Below are 18953 nucleotides of genomic sequence, written 5' to 3' on the forward strand. Positions count from 1 at the left end.
ATATATTGTACTGTTTTGGATCTTGCCAGGTACTTGTAACCTGGATTGCTTGGTCACTGTTGTAAACAGGATGCTGGGCTTGATGGACCTTTGCTCTGTCCCAGTGTGGCAATGCTTATGTTCTTATGTCCCTAAAATGTCCAAATGCCGCTTTGTGGACATTTTTGTGGTTTGAAACTAAGCCCCAGAGTCTTTGACCACCAACACAACACATAGCCCCTATTATTTTCCATCCCCAAAGTGAAGCTTTACCCCTCGTGCTTTTTTTTTTTAAATTTTTTTTAATTACATTTGTACCCCGCGCTTTCCCACTCATAGCAGGCTCAATGCGGCTTACATGGGGCAATGGAGGGTTAAGTGACTTGCCCAGAGTCACAAGGAGCTTGCCTGTGCCTGAAGTGGGAATCCAACTCAGTTCCCCAGGACCAAAGTCCACCACCCTAACCACTAGGCCACTCCTCCACTCCATGAGGTCTATACTTTGCCTCAGAGGATTTTATTATATGTTGATCAAAAAAGGAAAATATTTTTTCATATTTTGCAAAGCTAGTTCTTACGTCATGGCCAATATAAATTGTTATAAGCCTTCTTAAGGTCAAAGGAGATATTTTGGAATCCTAGAAATGTTAGCCCAGTGGCCAACAGCTGGAAAAATGAAATCCGAGCTCAGGGTCTTCAAGTGCTTGAAGAGAAATCATATTTTAGTGCAAAGGCTTACACTGTGTTTTTCTAAATATTTACCTCTTTGAGTTTACAAATGATACTGTAGTACTAGAAATATTTCAGAGTGGGAAGATAGGTTTTCCAAGGAAAACATGCCACTTCCAAATCACGAATTCCAGATGTTGAAATACCACTGTCATTTGCTAAAACAGCAATCCATATAGAACACCCCCACAATGTCTGTTGTGTGGCAGAACCGTGGCACTGAGCCAAGCGGCCCTTTTACTAAGCCACGTAAGCGTCTACGCACGCCCAACATGCACCAAAATGGAGTTACCGCACGGCTACCGCGTGGCCCTTGTGGTAATTTCATTTTTGGCACGCGTCCGCTACATGCACCCGAAAAACATTTTTCTTTTCTGCCACGTGGCATTTGGCACGCGTAGGCCGTTACCCGCGTGAGACTTTACCGCTAGGTCAATGACTGGCGGTAAGGTCTCAGACCCAAAATGGACGCACGGCAATTTTCATTTTGCTGCTGCACGTCCATTTTCGGCAAAAATTTTAAAGAGGCCTTTTTTTACAGGCCTGCTGATAAATGGTTAGGCGCTTTGCTGCCACTTAAGGTCGGATTCAGTAAATGGAGCCCAAAGATAGACGCTAAGATCTGCGCTAAGCTAGTTGTCTGTAAATTCAGTGGACTTTAAATCAAGGGACCCAGGTTCAAATCCCACTTTAACACTTTTTCTTTTTTTTAATTGTGAGCCCTCCAGGAAGAGAAAAATACCTACTTTACTTAAATATTTAAGCCATGTGCAGTGGTGTACCGTGGGCGGGGGGGGGGGGGGGGGTCCGCCCCGGGTGCACGCTGCTGGGGGGGTGCCGTGCGCCTGTTGGCTCCGCTCGTTCCGTGCTCCCTCTGCCCCGGAACAGGTTACTTCCTGTTCCGGGGCAGAGGGAGCATGGAACGGGGGGGGGGGGGCAGGGGCGCATCGGCGATCCGCCTCGGGTGTCAGCCACCCTAGGAACACCACTGGCCATGTGCAAACCTGAAGGCTATTGAACTGGTGTACATTCGGTTGCCCCTCTGCTCTGCAGGGAGGTGTCTGTGGCCATTCTTCTTAGAATGCTGTCACACAGGTGTCCTTGTCCCTGGTTTTTTTGCCGATGATATGGTGGACGTTCCGGTTTTGAAAATTACTATTTGATGGAGGTCCTCAGCAGCATATGCACATCCATCTCCTGTATTTTCAGACAGGAAATCCTAGGGGACACTCAAGGAAGTTACATGGAAATACTTTTAAAACAAATAGGAGGAAATATTTTTTCACTCAACAAATAGTTAAGCTCTTTGCCAGAGGATGTTATAACAGTGGTTAGCGTATCTGGCTTTAAAAAAGGTTTGGACAAATTCCTGGAGGAAAAGTCCATAGTCTGCTATTGAGACAGACATGGGAAGCAACTGCTTGCCTTGGGATTTGTAGTATGGAGTGTTTCCACGATTTGGGGTTCTCCATGGAATGTTGCTACTATTTGAGATTCTGAATGGAATGTTGCTACTCTTTAGGATTCCAGAATCTTGCTACTCTTTGGGATTCTAATGGAATGTTGCTACTCTTTGAGATTCTGCATGGAATCTTGTCACTCTTTAGGATTCCAGAATCTTGCTATTCTTTAGGGTTCTACATGGAATGTTGCCACAATTTGAGTTTCTTCCAGGTACTTGTGACCTGGCTTGGCCACTGTTTGGAAAACAGGATACTGGGCAAGATGGACCATTGGTCTGACTCAGTATGGCCACTCTTATGTTCATAAGATGAACACCCAGGCTATTACCTGTTTCCTTGGGTCTAATTTGGAATCATGTCATCTAAATGAAAGCTGAAACTGATTTGGTTTGCCTGTTGACCCATAACAGGTCCGACTTGTCTGGATTTATTTATTTATTTATGTATTCTTGTATCCCACTATTATCCAAAAACAAGTTTTGGTTCAAAGTGGGTTACAATTTACATTTTGGTGGGGTTACGGTAGTGTTGTGCATTATGGAGAGAGCATCTATAATTCATGTGGTTAGACATAGAGTTTTTAGTATATGTGGAGGGGCATAATCGAACGAAAACGTCTATCTCCATGGGCGTTTATCTCCGAGAACGGGTCCGTGAAGTGGCAGACCGAACCGTATTTTCGAAAAAAAATAGACGTCCATGTTTTATTCGACAATTTGTGAGCTGGGCATTTTTGATTTTCAGCGATAATGGAAAATGAAAGCGCCCAGCTCAAAAACGAATAAATCCAAGGCATTTGTTCGTGGGAGAGGCCAGGATTCGTAGTGCACTGGTCCCCCTCACATGCCAGGACACCAACCGGGCACCCTAGGGGGCACTTTTACAAAAACAAAAAAAAAGGTAAAAGAGCTCTCAGGTGCATAGCACCCTTCCCTTGTGTGTTGAGCCCCCCAAATCCCCCTCAAAACCCACTGCCCACAACTCTACACCATTACTATAGCCCTAAGGGGTGAAGGGGGGCACCTACATGTGGGTACAGTGGGTTTGGGGGGGTTGGACGACTAAGCATTAAGCAGCACAATTGTAACAGGTAGGGGGGGATGGGCCTGGGTCCACCTGCCTGAAGTCCACTGCACCCCCTAACAACTGCTCCAGGGACCTGCATACTGCTGCCAGGGAGGTGGGTATGACATTTGAGGGTGAAAATAAAAAGTTGTGAAACATCATTTTTTGTGGTGGGAGGGGGTTAGTGACCACTGGGGGAGTCAGGGGAGGTCATCCCCGATTCCCTCTGGTGGTAATCTGGTCATTTAGGGCACTTTTTTGGGGCCTTATTCGTGAAAAAACAGGGTCCAGGAAAAGTGCCCTAAATTCTAGCTACAAACGCATACTTTTTTTTCCATTATCGGCGAAAGGCGCCCATCTCTCCTCGGCCGATAACCATGCCCCAGTTCCACCTTCGCCACGCCTCCGACACGCCCCCGTCAACTTTGTACGCTTCCGCGATGGAGTACAGTTGAAAACGTCCAAAATCGGCTTTCCATTATACCGATTTATTCGTTTTGGTGAGATAAACGTCTATCTCCCGATTTGGGTCGAAATCTAGGCATTTTTCTCTTTCAATTATAAGGTGGATAGTACATCTAAGTATTGCCATACTGGGACAGACTGAAGGTCCATCAAGCCCAGCATTCTGTTTCCAATGGTGGTCAATCCAGGTCACAAGTACCTGGAGAGATCCCAAAAAAGTGCGATACATTTTATGTTGCTTATCCCAGACATAAGCAGTGGATTTCCCCATTTCAATAATGGCTTATGGGCTTTTCTTTTAGGAAGCTATCCAAACCCTTTTTAAACCCTGCTAATCTAACTGCTTTTACCACATGTTGAAGAGAGAGATTTGAAAAGGAAAAGCTTTTGTGTTCAGGTGTAGCGGTTTGGTGATATTTATTCATGTAGTTTTTGAAGAGGTAAATTTGAAAGGAAGGCGACGATATCTCTGTGATTAGCTGTAGAATTTGTTTTGAAGCGATAGGATTAAATTTAAGAGTATTCATTTTCCGACCAAATTGTTACTTCACATAGACAGGCAACATGGCTTCCTAGATAGACATAGAAACAGTCTGCCCCCACGTGGAAGCTTGTATACCACCCAGCCACCGGTACTTAAGCAACTCTGATGTACCCAAGTGTGCGTTTTGCATTAGAGGATGAGGGATCTTGACCCCCAGAACAGAGACCACACGGTCTAGCCTGGTTGTGCCAGGATGAGCCTGACTTGTTTCAGTGTCCTCTGAGGGCTTCATGCAATACATTATGATACTAGGCATGTCATTTGAAATGTGTTGTTGTATTTTTTTAACACAGTACACATTATTATTATTATTCTACGAACCTTTTCCGTAGATGGGAAGGCGGTAGAACTAGAGGGCACGATACGAGATTGAAGGGGGGCAGACTCAAGAAAAATGTCAGGAAGTATTTTTTCACGGAGAGGGTGGTGGATGCTTGGAATGCCCTCCCGCGGGAGGTGGTGGAGAGGAAAACGGTAACGGAATTCAAACATGCGTGGGATAAACATAAAGGAATCCTGTTCAGAAAGAATGGATCCTCAGAAGCTTAGCCGAGATTGGGTGGCAGAGCCGGTGGTGGGAGACGGGGCTAGTGCTGGGCAGACATCTACGCTCTGTGCCCTGAAAATGACAGATACAAATCAAGGTAAGGTATACACAAAAAGTAACACATATGAGTTTGTCTTGTTGGGCAGACTGGATGGACCATGCAGGTCTTTTTCTGCCGTCATCTACTATGTTACTATATTATTATTATTAATAGCATTTGTATAGCGCTACCAGACGCACGCAGCGCTGAACACCTGACACAGAGAGACAGTCCCTGCTCGATAGAGCTTACAATCTAAAAATACAGACAGCCAAGACAATTGTGCTAGTTCATAGTAACATAGTAAATGACGGCAGATAAAGACCTGTACGGTCCATCCAGCCTGCCCAACAAGATAAACTCATTTTGCATACTTTATATGTATATCCGAGTTTGATTTGTCCTTGCCAGTTCTAAGGATGTTAACCTCTAAGAATTTTCTAGACTAAACAGCATTCTTATCCAAATTTTTCCAAGCAGTGGTCCTTTACTTTGCCCTTCTTGCTACGTTATGATGTTTCAGGTAGTAAATTTGAATCACTCAAAAAGTAGCTCTCTCAGAGCTCTCACTACTACTACTACTATTTAGCATTTCTATAGCGCTACAAGGCGTACGCAGCGATGCACAAACATAGAAGAAAGACAGTCCCTGCTCAAAGAGCTTACAATCTAATAGACAAAAAATAAAGTAAGCAGATCAAATCAATTAATGTATACAGGAAGGAGGAGAGGAGGGTAGGTCAGTGGCGTTCCTAGAGGGGGCGGTGGGGGCAGTCCGCCCCGGGTGCATGCCGCTGGGGGGAGTGCCGCACGGGCCTGTCCTCCGTTGGTCCATACTTCTTCTCTGCCCCGGAACAGGTTACTTCCTGTTCCGGGGCAGAGAAGAAGCATGGACCAACGGAGGGCAGGCGCGCGCAGCACCCCCCCCCCCCCACAGCGGCGTGCACCCGGCGGGGGGGGTTCCTTCGCAGGGGTGTCCTTTTCGCCGGGGGGGGGGGGTCCGCGCTGCATCAGGGGGGGCGCTGCACCCGGGGGGCGGGGCATTGGCGATCCGCCCCGGGTGCCAGCCCCCCCAGGAACGCCACTGGGGTAGGTGGAGGCGAGTGGTTACAAGTGGTTACGAGTCAAAAGCAATGTTAAAGAGGTGGGCTTTCAGTCTAGATTTAAAGGTGGCCAAGGATGGGGCAAGACATAGGGGCTCAGGAAGTTTATTCCAGGCGTAGGGTGCAGCGAGACAGAAGGTTACGCACTCCCTCACCTTATTAGCATCAAGGGAACGGATAGAATAATCTGGGGGTGGGGGCAAATTTAGGGTAGAGTTCTCATATGGTTTGGGGGGGTAGGGATGGTTCCCCCCCCACCCTCCTAATATAACCTACCTACTCCTTACCCCCCTCCCCACCAAATTATCTCATAAGTATAGCCTTTCTTATTATTCTTAAGGGGGTCAAATCTTCAGGTGTCGTACCATAGAGGGTTGAGGAATGAAATCTTCAAATTAGAACCCGAAAATTAGCCACTCTATTAACTCTGTAATTTCATACATGTTCGATGGGCATGTTAATGGCAGCCTTAGGCAATGTATCTTGACATGAGTTGCTACAACAGGCTTATATGGGTCTTTTATCATATTGAAAGGTTGAAGCTCTCTAATGAAGAAATCAAGCGAGCAATTCTGGAGATGGATGAGGAAGAAGACCTGGCCAAAGACATGCTGGAGCAGGTGAGCATGGCCATCACTGGTCCTTGTCTACTTCATTCAGTGGGGTCAGTTCATGTATCTTTCATAAAATAGTGACTGGTGTAAATGTATGTGTCCTGCCAAGAAGGCTTAACCAAGAGCGCGGACTGGGCAGAGCGTGGACAGAGTTCACAAGTTTGTCCATTAATAACGGGGCCAATATTCAAAGCTTCAATTGCTTAACTGGAGAGTGCCACTGAATATCCCCTCAGACCGCCCAACTAAAAAGTGGGCGGGTCAGGGGCGGCGCTGGGGACAATATTAGGGAGGAGCCCCAGATTATGTGGGTGCCAGCAATATTCAGTGCCAGCCATGGGCGTATCTGGACTCTGGCGGTAGGGGGGGCCAGAGCCAGAGGGAGGGGGCACATTTTAGCCCCCCCCGGCGCCACCGATCCCCCCCCCCCGCCATTTACGGACCCCCCCGCCACTGCTAGACCCCCCCCTCGCCACCAATGACACTCTCCACCCCCTCCCGCCGCCGCCAACCCTCCCCCGCTGCTGTCACTTACCTTTGCTGGCGGGGGACCCCAACCCCCCGCCAGCTGAGGTCCTCTCTTCCATGCAGGCTGCGCCGCTGCAAGTTGCAATGCTTCCTGTTCTTCTGAGTCTGACATCCTGCACATACAACGCGCAGAACGTCAGACTGAATTCCAAATTCTGAGTCTGACGTTCTGCACGTTGTACGTGCAGGACGTCAGACTCAGAAGAACAGGAAGCGTTGCAACTTGCATCCTGCACGGAAGAGAGGACTTCGGCTGGCGGGGGCTTGGGGTCCCCCGCCAGCAAAGATCGGCGACGGGTTGGTGGCGGACGGGCGGGAGGGAGGGGGAGGTGGAGAGGGTCTGTGGTAGGGGGGTCCAGGACGAAATCTGCAGGGGCCCAGGCCCCTGTGGCCCCACGCAGATACGCCCCTGGTGCCGGCACCCGCATAGCTAAGTGAAAACAACATATGACCACCTAAACTTCCGGAAACTACTAAAAACTAACCTGTTCAAAAAGGCATACCCTAACGAACCAACCTAAATGCCTCAATCCTGGAACACAACAAAGCCAACGCTCATATTGGACATAACTTAACTCTTCCTCCTTATGATTCCCCAATGTGTCTGTCACACATGAACTTTACTCTACCATAATCTCACCCTGTATTTGTTTCATACTAGTACTGGCGATCGCCTCTACGGTACTATGTAAGCTACATTGAGCCTGCAAATAGGTGGGAAAATGTGGGATACAAATGAAACAAATAACTTAATTTAGGACAGATGAAGAGCTATCCTAAATAAGGCTGCTTAGCTACGAATATCGGGCTGGTACCCACATAACTTTCTTTTTCCTCAAAAAAAATAACCCGAAACCCCTCCTGCCCCTCCCAACAATGTCCCCTCTTTTCCTCACCCCTCCACCCAGCCTGCATCAAGACAACCCCCTAGAAGTTCCCCAACCCCCTAGCAGAAACAGAAGCCTGCGTGGCCGCGTTGCTAATCTGCAAGGGCAGGCTTCTACATGGAATGTTGCTAGTGGAATAGCAACATTAACATTCCATGTAGAATCTCAAATAGTAGCAACAGAATCTCAATAGTAGCAACATTCCATCTAGAATCTCCAATAGTAGCAACATTCCATGTAGCATCTCAGATAGTAGCAACAGAATCTCAATAGTAGCAACATTCCATCTAGAATCTCCAATAGTAGCAACATTCCATGTTGTTGTTACATTTGTACCCCGCGCTTTCCCACTCATAGCAGGCTCAATGCGGCTTACATATTATATACAGGTACTTATTTGTACCTGGGGAAATGGAGAGTTAAGTGACTTGCTCAGAGTCACAAGGAGCTGCCTGTGCCTGCAGAGGGAATCGAACCCAGTTCGCCAGGACCAAAGTCCACCATACTAACCACTAGGCGACTCCTCCACTAGCAACATTGCATGTAGAAGCCTGCCCTTGCAGCCGCGCAGGCTTCTGTTTCTGTGAGTCTGACGTCCTGCACGTACATGCAGGACATCAGACTCACAGAAATAGAAGCCTGCGCGGCCGCGTTGCTCATCTGCAAGGGCAGGCTTCTACATGGAATGTTGCTAGTGGAATAGCAACATTAACATTCCATGTAGAATCTCCAATAGTAGCAACAGAATCTCAATAGTAGCAACATTCCATCTAGAATCTCCAACAGTAGCAACATTCCATCTAGAATCTCCAATAGTAGCAATATTCCATGCGGAATCTCAAATAGGGAAAAGGAACTGGGACTTGATATACCGCCTTTCTGAGGTTTTTGCAACTACATTCAAAGAGGTTTACACTGAGGACATCTAATCTGTACAACAGAGAAATACTGTGGCATGTCAATTTATTGACAATCACATTGTGCTATTTTGTTCCCCTGACTTTCATTGCTCGTGTCGCATGAACTCATCTGCGCTAAATAATATTAGATTAGATTATGATACCTTGTTAAGGCTTTATATGTACACATCACTGTTGTCACAATGCACTAGATTCAGTAAATGGTGGCCCAGTTTGGGTGCCGAAAAAAATGAGCGCTGAACGCAATTCTATAAACAGCGCTTCAAGTTGGGTGCTGTTTAGAGAACAGCGCTTACCCCCAGATTCTATATAGTGCGCCAAGAGAGCCACGCTGAAATCCAAGCGTATTCTAGCATTGATAACAGCACTTAACAAGCAATAATGAGCACTGATTGGCAATAATTAGAATTTACGCACACAACTCACTAACATGCTTATTTTGGAAAGAGAAGGACGCCCATCTTTCGACACAAATTGGGAGATGGGCATCCTTCTGGCAAGGTCGTCCAAATCGGCATAATCAAAAGCCCATTTTTTGACACCCTCGACTGCTTTCCGTCGCAGGGATGACCAAAGTTCATGGGGGGGGAGGGGTGTTGGCACGGTAGCGAAGGCGGGACTGGGGCATGATTAGGAGATGCTCGTCCTCGGCCGACAATAGAAAAAAGAAGGGCGTCCCTGACGAGCACTTGGCCGACTTTACTTGGTCTATTTTTTTTCACGAGAAGACGACGATCTATTTCTGGTTGGAAGGTCGATGAGGTTATTCATGTAGTTAGGGGATTCTCCATATATGATCTTATGAATCAGAGTATGGACTTTAAAATGTATTCTTTCTCTGATGGGGAGCCAATGAAGCTTCTCTCGAAGAGGTGTTGCGCTATCGAATCTTGACTTGCCAAAGATAAGTCTGGCTGCCGTGTTTTGGGTAGTCTGAAGTTTCTTCAGGATTAGGGTCTTACATCCTAAGAAAACACTGTTGCAGTAATCTGCGTGCGTGCGTGAGTACTGTCGATTGTACTAGGTTCCGAAAGGTGTCCAGGGGAAGGTATGATTTCACTCGTTTCAAAATCCACATCATATTAAACATATATATTTTTCAAACCTCTGTAAGGCACCCTGCTCTGTGGGAGTGCGCTGCAGTCTTTGGAAAAGGGCACTTAAAGCCAGGCTTGCCACCACTGATCTCAAACGACCTTCTAAAATGACCTTGGAAGGTCAGCGTGAATAGCTGTCTGCATGCAGCAGATATCCAGGGCATTGCATATTGTTTATTGTTTCTTGGTAGCTCGTCCTGCGTGGATGGGGCTACGAATGGCAGTGAAGGATGAAACAGAAGCCTTCATTTAGAAGGGATGTCCCTGAGTAAGCAAGAGCTTCTTTCTTTGGGAAAAGGGCCGAGGCACCATCAGAACTATTTCATTACAGGCCTGCTCTGCTCGGGCCGCCCACTCCTCTTTCCTTCAGCTCAGCATCTCACGCTGCTGTTTCTTCTCCCCCTCTTTCTCCTTGTTACGGAAGCTTCTTAATTGGGGTGTATGTTGTGGATAAGGGATCCCTTTTCCAGTGAAAACACTCAAAGGGACGAGGAGCAATCTCCAAACCAAAAAGAAAAGAAAGATACAGTGATGCAGCATTGCTATCTCTGTTCTCTCTCTTCATTCACCCCTGATTTACTTGGTATATCTGATATGTATGTCTGAGTTGTATATCGGACCTCTGTTTACATAGCTGAGAGAATTTAATGCAAGCCACACAGAACTAAGTCACGGACTCAGACATGTGTGGGGTATGAATCCAATAAAGTAAAGTATTGCAATAATAAACATCACAATAACATTTAAAAAAAGAATTAAACATACAGCATGCAATTTTATGATATAAAAATACCACATTTTAAACATAATGCAAATAAATACAATCAAAAGAGTTCCCAGAACAGGTAATTATAAACAGACTAATTGTACAAGGCACTTCAGTGGGTGAAACAGTGTTTGTGTGTCCAATATGTCCATAAACCTATGCGCATATAACTAGGAGTGGCCTAGTGGTTAGGGTGGTGGACTTTGGTCCTGAGGAACTGAGTTCGATTCCCACTTCAGGCACAGGCAGCTCCTTGTGACTCTGGGCAAGTCACTTAACCCTCCCCATGTAAGCCGCATTGAGCCTGCCATGAGTGGGAAAGCGCAGGGTACAAATGTAACAAAAATAAAATAGATACTATGGGAGATTCTAAATGGAATGTTGCTATTCCACTAGCAACATTCCATGTAGAAGGCTGTGCAGGCTTCTGTTTCTGTGAGTCTGACGTCCTGCGCGGCCAGGCCACATTGGTGATCTGCAAGGGCCGACTTCTACATGGAATGTTGCTAGTGGAATAGCAACATTCCATGTAGAATCTCAAATAGTAGCAACAGTGGAGGAGTGGCCTAGTGGTTAGGGTGGTGGACTTTGGTCCTGAGGAACTGAGTTCGATTCCCAGCACAGGCAGCTCCTTGTGACTCTGGGCAAGTCACTTAACCCTCCATTGCCCCATGTAAGCCGCATTGAGCCTGCCATGAGTGGGAAAGCGTGGGGTACAAATGTAACAAAAATAATAAATAAATAAATGTGTACGGGCTCTCTTCCTGGGATAATTCTCTAATAAAAACACACATTCTGCAGAGAGGAGGTGCCCCACACTGATCTGACAGCACTTCCCAAGCTCTTAAGTGGCTCTGTCCAGTTCCACAATGTGCAATACAGATTGTTTGTGCTTTTCTCTCTCTTCTCCTTTCTCCTTCTTTAATCTTTCCTTCTTTATCTGTCTTTCCCCTGCTCATTCTCAGTTCTCCTTTTGCACACTCCATTCCGATCATTCTCTCGCTCGTTACCTGTCTTGTCCTCTCTGTCTTTCTTTCTCTTTTCTTCCTCTCACCTGTTCCTCTCTCTCTTTCTCTTGTTTTCACCTCCATCCTCCAGGCCCTTCATTCGTTTTTTTTTTCTTCTGCATTTCAGCTGCTGAAGTTTGTCCCTGAGAAGAGTGACGTAGACCTGCTGGAGGAGCACAAGCACGAGATTGACCGCATGGCTCGGGCCGACCGCTTTCTGTATGAAATGAGCAGGTCAGCATCTGCAGTGGCCACGCTGCCTTTGGGACTGAGAACCAAGGCTTCAGACGCACTCCTGGGCAGATACACTCCGAAAGGATGGTTGTATAACTGGACGCCCGCACCTAGGCGTCCCTTGCCCACGTAAATGTACAGAATGCCAGCATTTTCATGAAGGTGGCATTGTGCGCAGTAGTGTAGCCAAGGAACCTTTCTGCACCGTCGCTGGCCCTGCCACCCACCTTAAAATACTCTGGGCTTTAGTCTTCAGTCTCAAGAGACCAGACAATTCAGGAAGGAAGTCCCAGAGCTGGCCGCAGACAGCCCATGAGTTCCGCTGCCTGGGTGAAGGCTAAAGCCCAAGAGGATTTTAAGGTGGGAGGGGCGGGGTCTGACAGGGGGTGCATACGCATGGGGAGGTGCATGAGCAGTGCTGCCATTTGCTGGATACTGTAAACTACATGTCTGCCCTTGGCCACATTAAAACAACCACAGTTACGCCAGGTCTGTGGATGCCTGGTTACACTAGAATTTGCTGCTTTTATAATTAAGAACCTAATTTATCAAGGGTTTTTCCCATGGACAAAGAATGGGGAAAAGTCATAGTTAATCCATCCCGAAGCAGCTGAAACAAAGCTTTTGTCCTTTCAAAATAATATACCATTAGGAGAAAGTTGTGTGGTCCCATTTGAAGATGAACTTAGTCAGTACAGTGCTCAGTGTTCAACACCAATATCTGTTTTATCATGCCCACCTTAGTAATTCCCGTATCCCTTATTTGTCTTGTTTGTCTGTTGAGCAGGGGCTGTCTCTTCATGTTCAAATCTACAGCATTGCATACATCTAGTAGTGCTATAGAAATGATAAGTAGCAGTAGTAGTAGTCTTTGAGATTCCAGAATTTTGCCACTCTTTGGGATTCCAGAACCTTGCTACTCTTTAGGATTCCAGAATCTTGCTACTCTTTGGGATTCCAGAACCTTGCTACTCTTTAGGATTCCAGAACCTTGCTACTCTTTAGGATTCCAGAATCTTGCTATGTTTGGGATTCCAGAACCTTTGCTACTTTTTGTCCTTATCCCTTATTTGCCCTGTTTGTTCTGAGCAGATTGTAAGGTCTTTCAAGCAGGGACTATCTCTTCATGTTCAAGTGTACAGCTGTGCGTACGTCTAGTAACGCTATAGAAATTATAAGTAGTAGTTGTAGTAGTAGTAGTAAGAGACGATTATATGCCCCAAACCTTCAGGATTATTTTATTTATGTGTTTCTGCCCATCATTTCTCAGTTTAAATAACAACCCCTGATTTTTTTTTCTACGATCTAGAGTTTTCTAGATTCTAACAGTTTTGGAAGTGGTGTAGACCTTTGCAGCATTTACCTGTAAGACTTGTGGGTCCCTCCTGGTGCCCATGGTTTAAGCCCGTCCAAATGCCAAGCACCCTTCCCAACACCTTGTAGTTCCCATGCGTAGGAACATGCACGCTGAGAAGCCCAGTCCAGTTATAAATTTTGTAGACGGGTTTTACTGCTCAGTGCTTTGGTTTATCCTCAGCTGCTTAAAAGAATTGAATTTGTGTTCCTTTTCCCAGGATTGATCACTATCAACATCGGCTCCAGGCTTTATTTTTCAAGAAGAAATTCCCTGAACGACTGGCTGAATGCAAGCCCAAAGTGGAAGGTGAGGCTGCAGTGGAGGGGGGGGGGGGGGAGAAGGGGGGAAGAGCAGTCCCAGGAAGACGTTCTGGTGTTACTTCCTTGCATCTCTACAGGCATTCCTCTGATTTTACCACTAACAGCAGAATAACTCCAGAGATACAGTGAGGTAGAATCAGGACTGCCTCATCCTGGAAGCAAAACCCGGACTGGATCAATGTGTCTTCTTCTTTCTGGGGCCATATGGTAACCCTAAATCTATTTGATCATTGTAGCTTAAGACTAAACATCTTATATAATAAAACGCACCTCCAACGTTCTGAAGCCGAGAAAGTGAAGCCTTCAAGCCTTGAAGCATTCCTGCAACGTTCCGGAACTATGGCTTCAGAACGTTGGAGGTGCGTTTTATTATATAGGATGTTCTCGGTGCTTTTCTGTAGCACATAGGGGAGAGAGGAGAATCGCTGGGTGGCTGGAGGGGGGGGCAGGGGACACAGAAGAATCACTGGGTGGCTGTAGGGGGGGCAGGGGAGAGAGGAGATTTGCTGGATGGCTGGAGGGGAGGCAAGGGAAAAAGGAGAATCACTGGGTGGCTGGAGGGGAGGCAAGGGAAAAAGGAGCATCGCTGGGTGGCTGGAGGGGGGCAGGGGAGATAGGACAATCGCTGGGTGGCTGGAGGGGGGGGGCAGGGGACACAGGAGAATCGCTGGGTGGCTGGAGGGGGGGCAGGGGAGAGAGGAGATTTGCTGGATGGCTGGAGGGGAGGCAAGGGAAAAAGGAGAATCACTGGGTGGCTGGAGGGGAGGCAAGGGAAAAAGGAGAATCGCTGAGTGGCTGGAGGGGGGCAGGGGAGATAGGACAATCGCTGGGTGGCTGGAGGGGGGGGGCAGGGGACACAGGAGAATCGCTGGGTGGCTGGAGGGGGGGCAGGGGAGAGAAGAGCATCGGTGGGTGGCTGGAGGGGGGCAAGGGAAAAAGTAGAATGGCTGGGTGGCTGGAGGGGGGAGCAGGGGAGAGAGGAGAATCGCTGGGTGGATGGAGGGGGGATAGAGGAGACACACTCGCACCCAGCAGTCTCACTCTCTCTCTGTCACACACACACTCGCACATTCACTCTCTCTGTCTTTCAAAGAGTCAATCTTACACATACTCTCTCAAACATACACACTCCGAGGAAAACCTTGCTAGCACCCGTTTCATTTGTGTCAGAAACGGGCCTGTTTTACTAGTAAGAACATAAGCGTTGCCTTACTGGGACAGACCGAAGGTCCATCAAGTCCAGTATCCTGTTTCCAACAGTGGCCAATCCAGGTCACAAGTACCCGGCAAAATCCCAGAACAGTAAAACAGATTTTATGCTGTTTATCCTAGAAAAAAGCAGTGGATTTTCCCAAATTCATCATAATAATGGCTTATGAATTTTTCTTTTAGGAAATTATCCAAACTTTATTTTAAACCCTTCTGAGCTAACTGCTTTTACCACATTCTCTGGCAACGAATTCCAGAGTTTAATTACATTGCATTGTCTCCTTGAGCGTGATATCAAGCAGTTGTTGGAAAAGTTTTCAATTTCTGCACCTCTGTCCTGCCAAGTACATTTTCTGGATTTTCTTTCCATCTGAGAAGATTCTAAAAGTCCAAACGCGTCCAAACCGTCTTCATCAGGTTACAACTCTACTTTAGTTGTAGTTAAATAATATATCCAATGAACAGGTGGAATATTTGACTCAGAAAATTTCAAAACAATTGTCAAAAACATCTGGAAAAGCTCCTTCGGAGCCAATAATCTAGAAACTGAAAAGTTCAGAAATCTCAAATTTAAATGCTTATTGGCATTTTCGAAGTTCTCGATCTTCCTCATTAATAAAGCTTTATCTCCCACCTGTTGTGTAACAGATTTTTAAAACTATTCACAGTTTGTTTTTCCACATTATCCGTCCTCAAGGAATACTGTTGCTGGGTTGTCTCAAGACTTTGCAGCTTAGCAGAAGATGTTAAAGATATTGTTACAAAATTGGAGAATGCCTTGTGGAGGTGCTCTATAGTGTCCATAAAGCTTCCAGATCCACTCTTGAGAGTTGCTAACATACCAGATTTCCAGAGGCTCCAGGACCAGCCACAACCGGGCCCTCTTGTAGCAACTTGCTTTCACCATCACCAGTTGCCATAGTAACATAGTAAGTGACGGCAGATAAAGACCTGTACGGTCCATCCAGTCTGCCCAACAAGATAAACTCATTTTACATGGTATGTGATACTTTTATATGTATACCCAAGTTTGATTTGTCCTTGCCATTCTCAAGGTACAGACCGCTAAGTCTGCCCAGCACTCTTCTTGTACTAAGTTCTGAAGCTAACGTTGAAGCCCCTTAAAATTTACACTCAAGCCCATCCCTATCCAGTTATGATCAGGACGTAGACCGTAGAAGTCTGCCCAGCACTCGTTTTGTACTAAAAGTTCTGAAGATTCTGGAATCCTAAAGAGTTACAAGATTCCGGAATCCCAATTAGTAGCAACATTCCATGTAGAACCCCAAAGAGTAACATAGTAAATGACAGCAGATAAAGACCTTACGGTCCATGCAGTCTGCCCAACAAGACAAACTCATTTTACATGGTATGCGATACTTTATATGTATACCCGAGTTTGATTTGTTCTTGCCATTCTCAGGGCACAGACCATAGAAATCTGCCCAGCAGTGGTTTTGCTTCCCGATGACCAGTGTTGCCACCCAATCTCTGCTAAGATTCTGTGGATCCATTGCTTCTAACCAGGATTCCTTTGTTTTTATCCCACTCATGCTTGAATTCCATTACCGTTTTCATCTCCACCACCTCCCGCGGGAGGGCATTCCATATATCCACCACCCTTTCGTTTCGATCTCTCCCTGAGGCGATGGTATCTCAACCAAAGCTTTTGGGTCTTCAGAGAGCACTAACCGGGGCACACCGGATCCTTTTCGATGCCTTCCAGTGCCTTGGCCACTGACGCCCGCATCATCCCCGGAGGAGGAGTCGGTCTGCCTGGGCTGAACAATATTTCATTGTCCAAACTGGGCTCCTTCCTCAACCCAGCAGCAGAATTGCCCATTGCAGCAGGATCATAAAGGATGTTTTCACAGTCTGATGCGGGGAAGAGATAACAGGCTGGGCCAGAAGATAGACCCTCTGTTTCCCCCAACACTTAATTGTAACAAGGCAAATGCCAAAGTAAAGTAACATTTTTACTAGCACCCGCATCTCACTCTGACGCCATCTTGGTTCCTAGCATCTAACTTCATGCATAACTGACAGTGTTTTGTAACCCTGAACTCAACTGGTAGCCAGTGGTTCTGCTGCAGGAGGGGCGTAACGTGGTCCAATTTCCTGTTCCCCCAATTCTATACCCCACCGACCCAACATGAAAATACCTGGACACTTGCGACACAATGTAACCAAAGACCGTAACGGACAATACCTGACTCTTCTTCCCCCTTTCCCTCCCTAAGTTCCCCCCAATTGTACCTACCATTCTTGTACCTCATTCTACCGCAATATCACTTTGTATTTATTCATACCATGTATTTGTTCAGACCGGAATCGGCTAACGCCGTTAACGGTTATATGTAAGCCGCAATGTAGTAAATTTAAAACAAATCGGAGAAAATTTTTCTTCACTCAACGTGTAATTAAACTCTGGAATTCGTTGCCAGAGAATGTGGTAAAGGCGGTTAGCTTAGCGGAGTTTAAAAAAAGGGTTGGATGGCTTCCTAAAGGAAAAGTCCATAGACCGTTATTAAATGAACTTGGGGAAAATCCACTATTTCTGGGATAAGCAGTATAAAATGTTTTGTACATTTTTGGGATCTTGCCGGGTATTTGTGACCTGGATTGGCCACTGTTGGAAACAGGATGCTGGGCTCGATGGACCTTTGGTCTTATGGCAATACTTATGTACTTATGCACATCGAGCCTGCAAAAAGGTGGGAAAATGTGGGATACAAATGTAACAAATAATAATAATATATATGATGCCCAAAGTTAGGTGTGCAATTCCACGTGTGGTTTCCATTTCTGCGTATAACTTAATAGGTTAATTGGCTCTTAATTTGTGCTAAGGATCAATCAATTGACCTCAACAAACATTAATTGGAGCCAACTAATAGTTACATGTAGAAATCCCCTGCGCCCTATTCTATAACCCCTGTGTCTAATTTTCATCACACTCAACTCCAAAGTGGATATGGCCGTGGGGGGGGGGGGGGGGGGGGGAGACGGGACATGGCCATGGGGAGAGAGCATGGGCAGATCAGGGGCATGTCTGGAAATTAGGCCACTGGGTTATAGAGCCACCGAAATTGGGAGAGAGTGGAAGAGTAAATTGGGTCAACTTATACATATGGAACGCCTCACGGCATATTTTTTATTTTTGTTACATTTGTACCCCACGCTTTCCCACTCATGGCAGGCTCAATGCGGCTTACATATTGTATACAGGCACTTATTTGTACCTGGGGCAATGGAGGGTTAAGTGACTTGCCCAGAGTCACAAGGAGCTGCCTGTGCCTGAAGTGGGAATTGAACTCAGTTCCTCAGTTCCCCAGGACCAAAGTCCACCACCCTAACCACTAGGCCACTCCTCCACTGTTGCTACTATTTGAGATTCTACATGGAATGTTGCTATTCCACTAGCAACATTCCATGTAGAAGTCGGCTCTTGCAGATCACCAATGTGGCTGCGCAGGCTTCTGCTTCTGTGAGTCTGACGTCCTGCACGTACGTGCAGGACGTCAGACTCACAGAAACAGAAGCCTGCGCAGGCTTCTACATGGAATGTTGCTAATGGAATAGCAACATTCCATGTAGAATCTCCAATAGTATCTATTTTATTTTTGTTACATTTGTACCCTGCGCTTTCCCACTCATGGCAGGCTCAATGCAGCTTACATGGGGCAATGGAGGGTTAAGTGACTTGCCCAGAGTCACAAGGAGCTGCCTGTGCCTGAAGTGGGAATTGAACTCAGTTCCCCAGGACCAAAGTCCACCACCCTAACCACTAGGCCACTTCTCCACGTAGGGAGGGGTTAAAACGGCATAAAGGGGGATGGGATTCTTTACAGACACGGGTCCAGACTATTTAAGACTGTGTTTAAGATGTAATATTGCTAGCAGTTTTGTTGGGGGAGGGGTGTGTGTGGGGGGGAAGGGGGACAGGGGTTAGGGAGGGACGAGTGGATGAAGGCCCCTGCGTGGGCTGTTATGAGCGGGTTGTGCTTTTGGTTGTATTCACTGTTTGAATATGTGTTTGCTGTGTATGCTGATAAAAACATTTAAAGTTTAAAAAAAAT

The 18953-nt window shown here is 46.5% G+C and overlaps 1 protein-coding gene across 2 annotated transcripts in view; it reads left to right on the plus strand.

Annotated features, from left to right (window-relative positions):
- DAAM2 (dishevelled associated activator of morphogenesis 2) overlaps positions 1 to 18953 on the plus strand; it is a 482413-nt gene that overhangs the window by 406829 nt on the left and 56631 nt on the right. For both annotated transcript variants that reach the window (XM_030195775.1, XM_030195776.1), the window contains exons 17-19: positions 6471 to 6555; positions 11882 to 11988; positions 13563 to 13651. In XM_030195775.1, coding sequence (XP_030051635.1) covers positions 6471 to 6555; positions 11882 to 11988; positions 13563 to 13651 — 281 coding nt within the window. The remainder of the gene's footprint in view (positions 1 to 6470; positions 6556 to 11881; positions 11989 to 13562; positions 13652 to 18953) is intronic.

Source organism: Microcaecilia unicolor, chromosome 3, assembly GCF_901765095.1.
Source record: "Microcaecilia unicolor chromosome 3, aMicUni1.1, whole genome shotgun sequence".
Classification (NCBI taxonomy): Eukaryota; Metazoa; Chordata; class Amphibia; order Gymnophiona; family Siphonopidae; genus Microcaecilia; species Microcaecilia unicolor.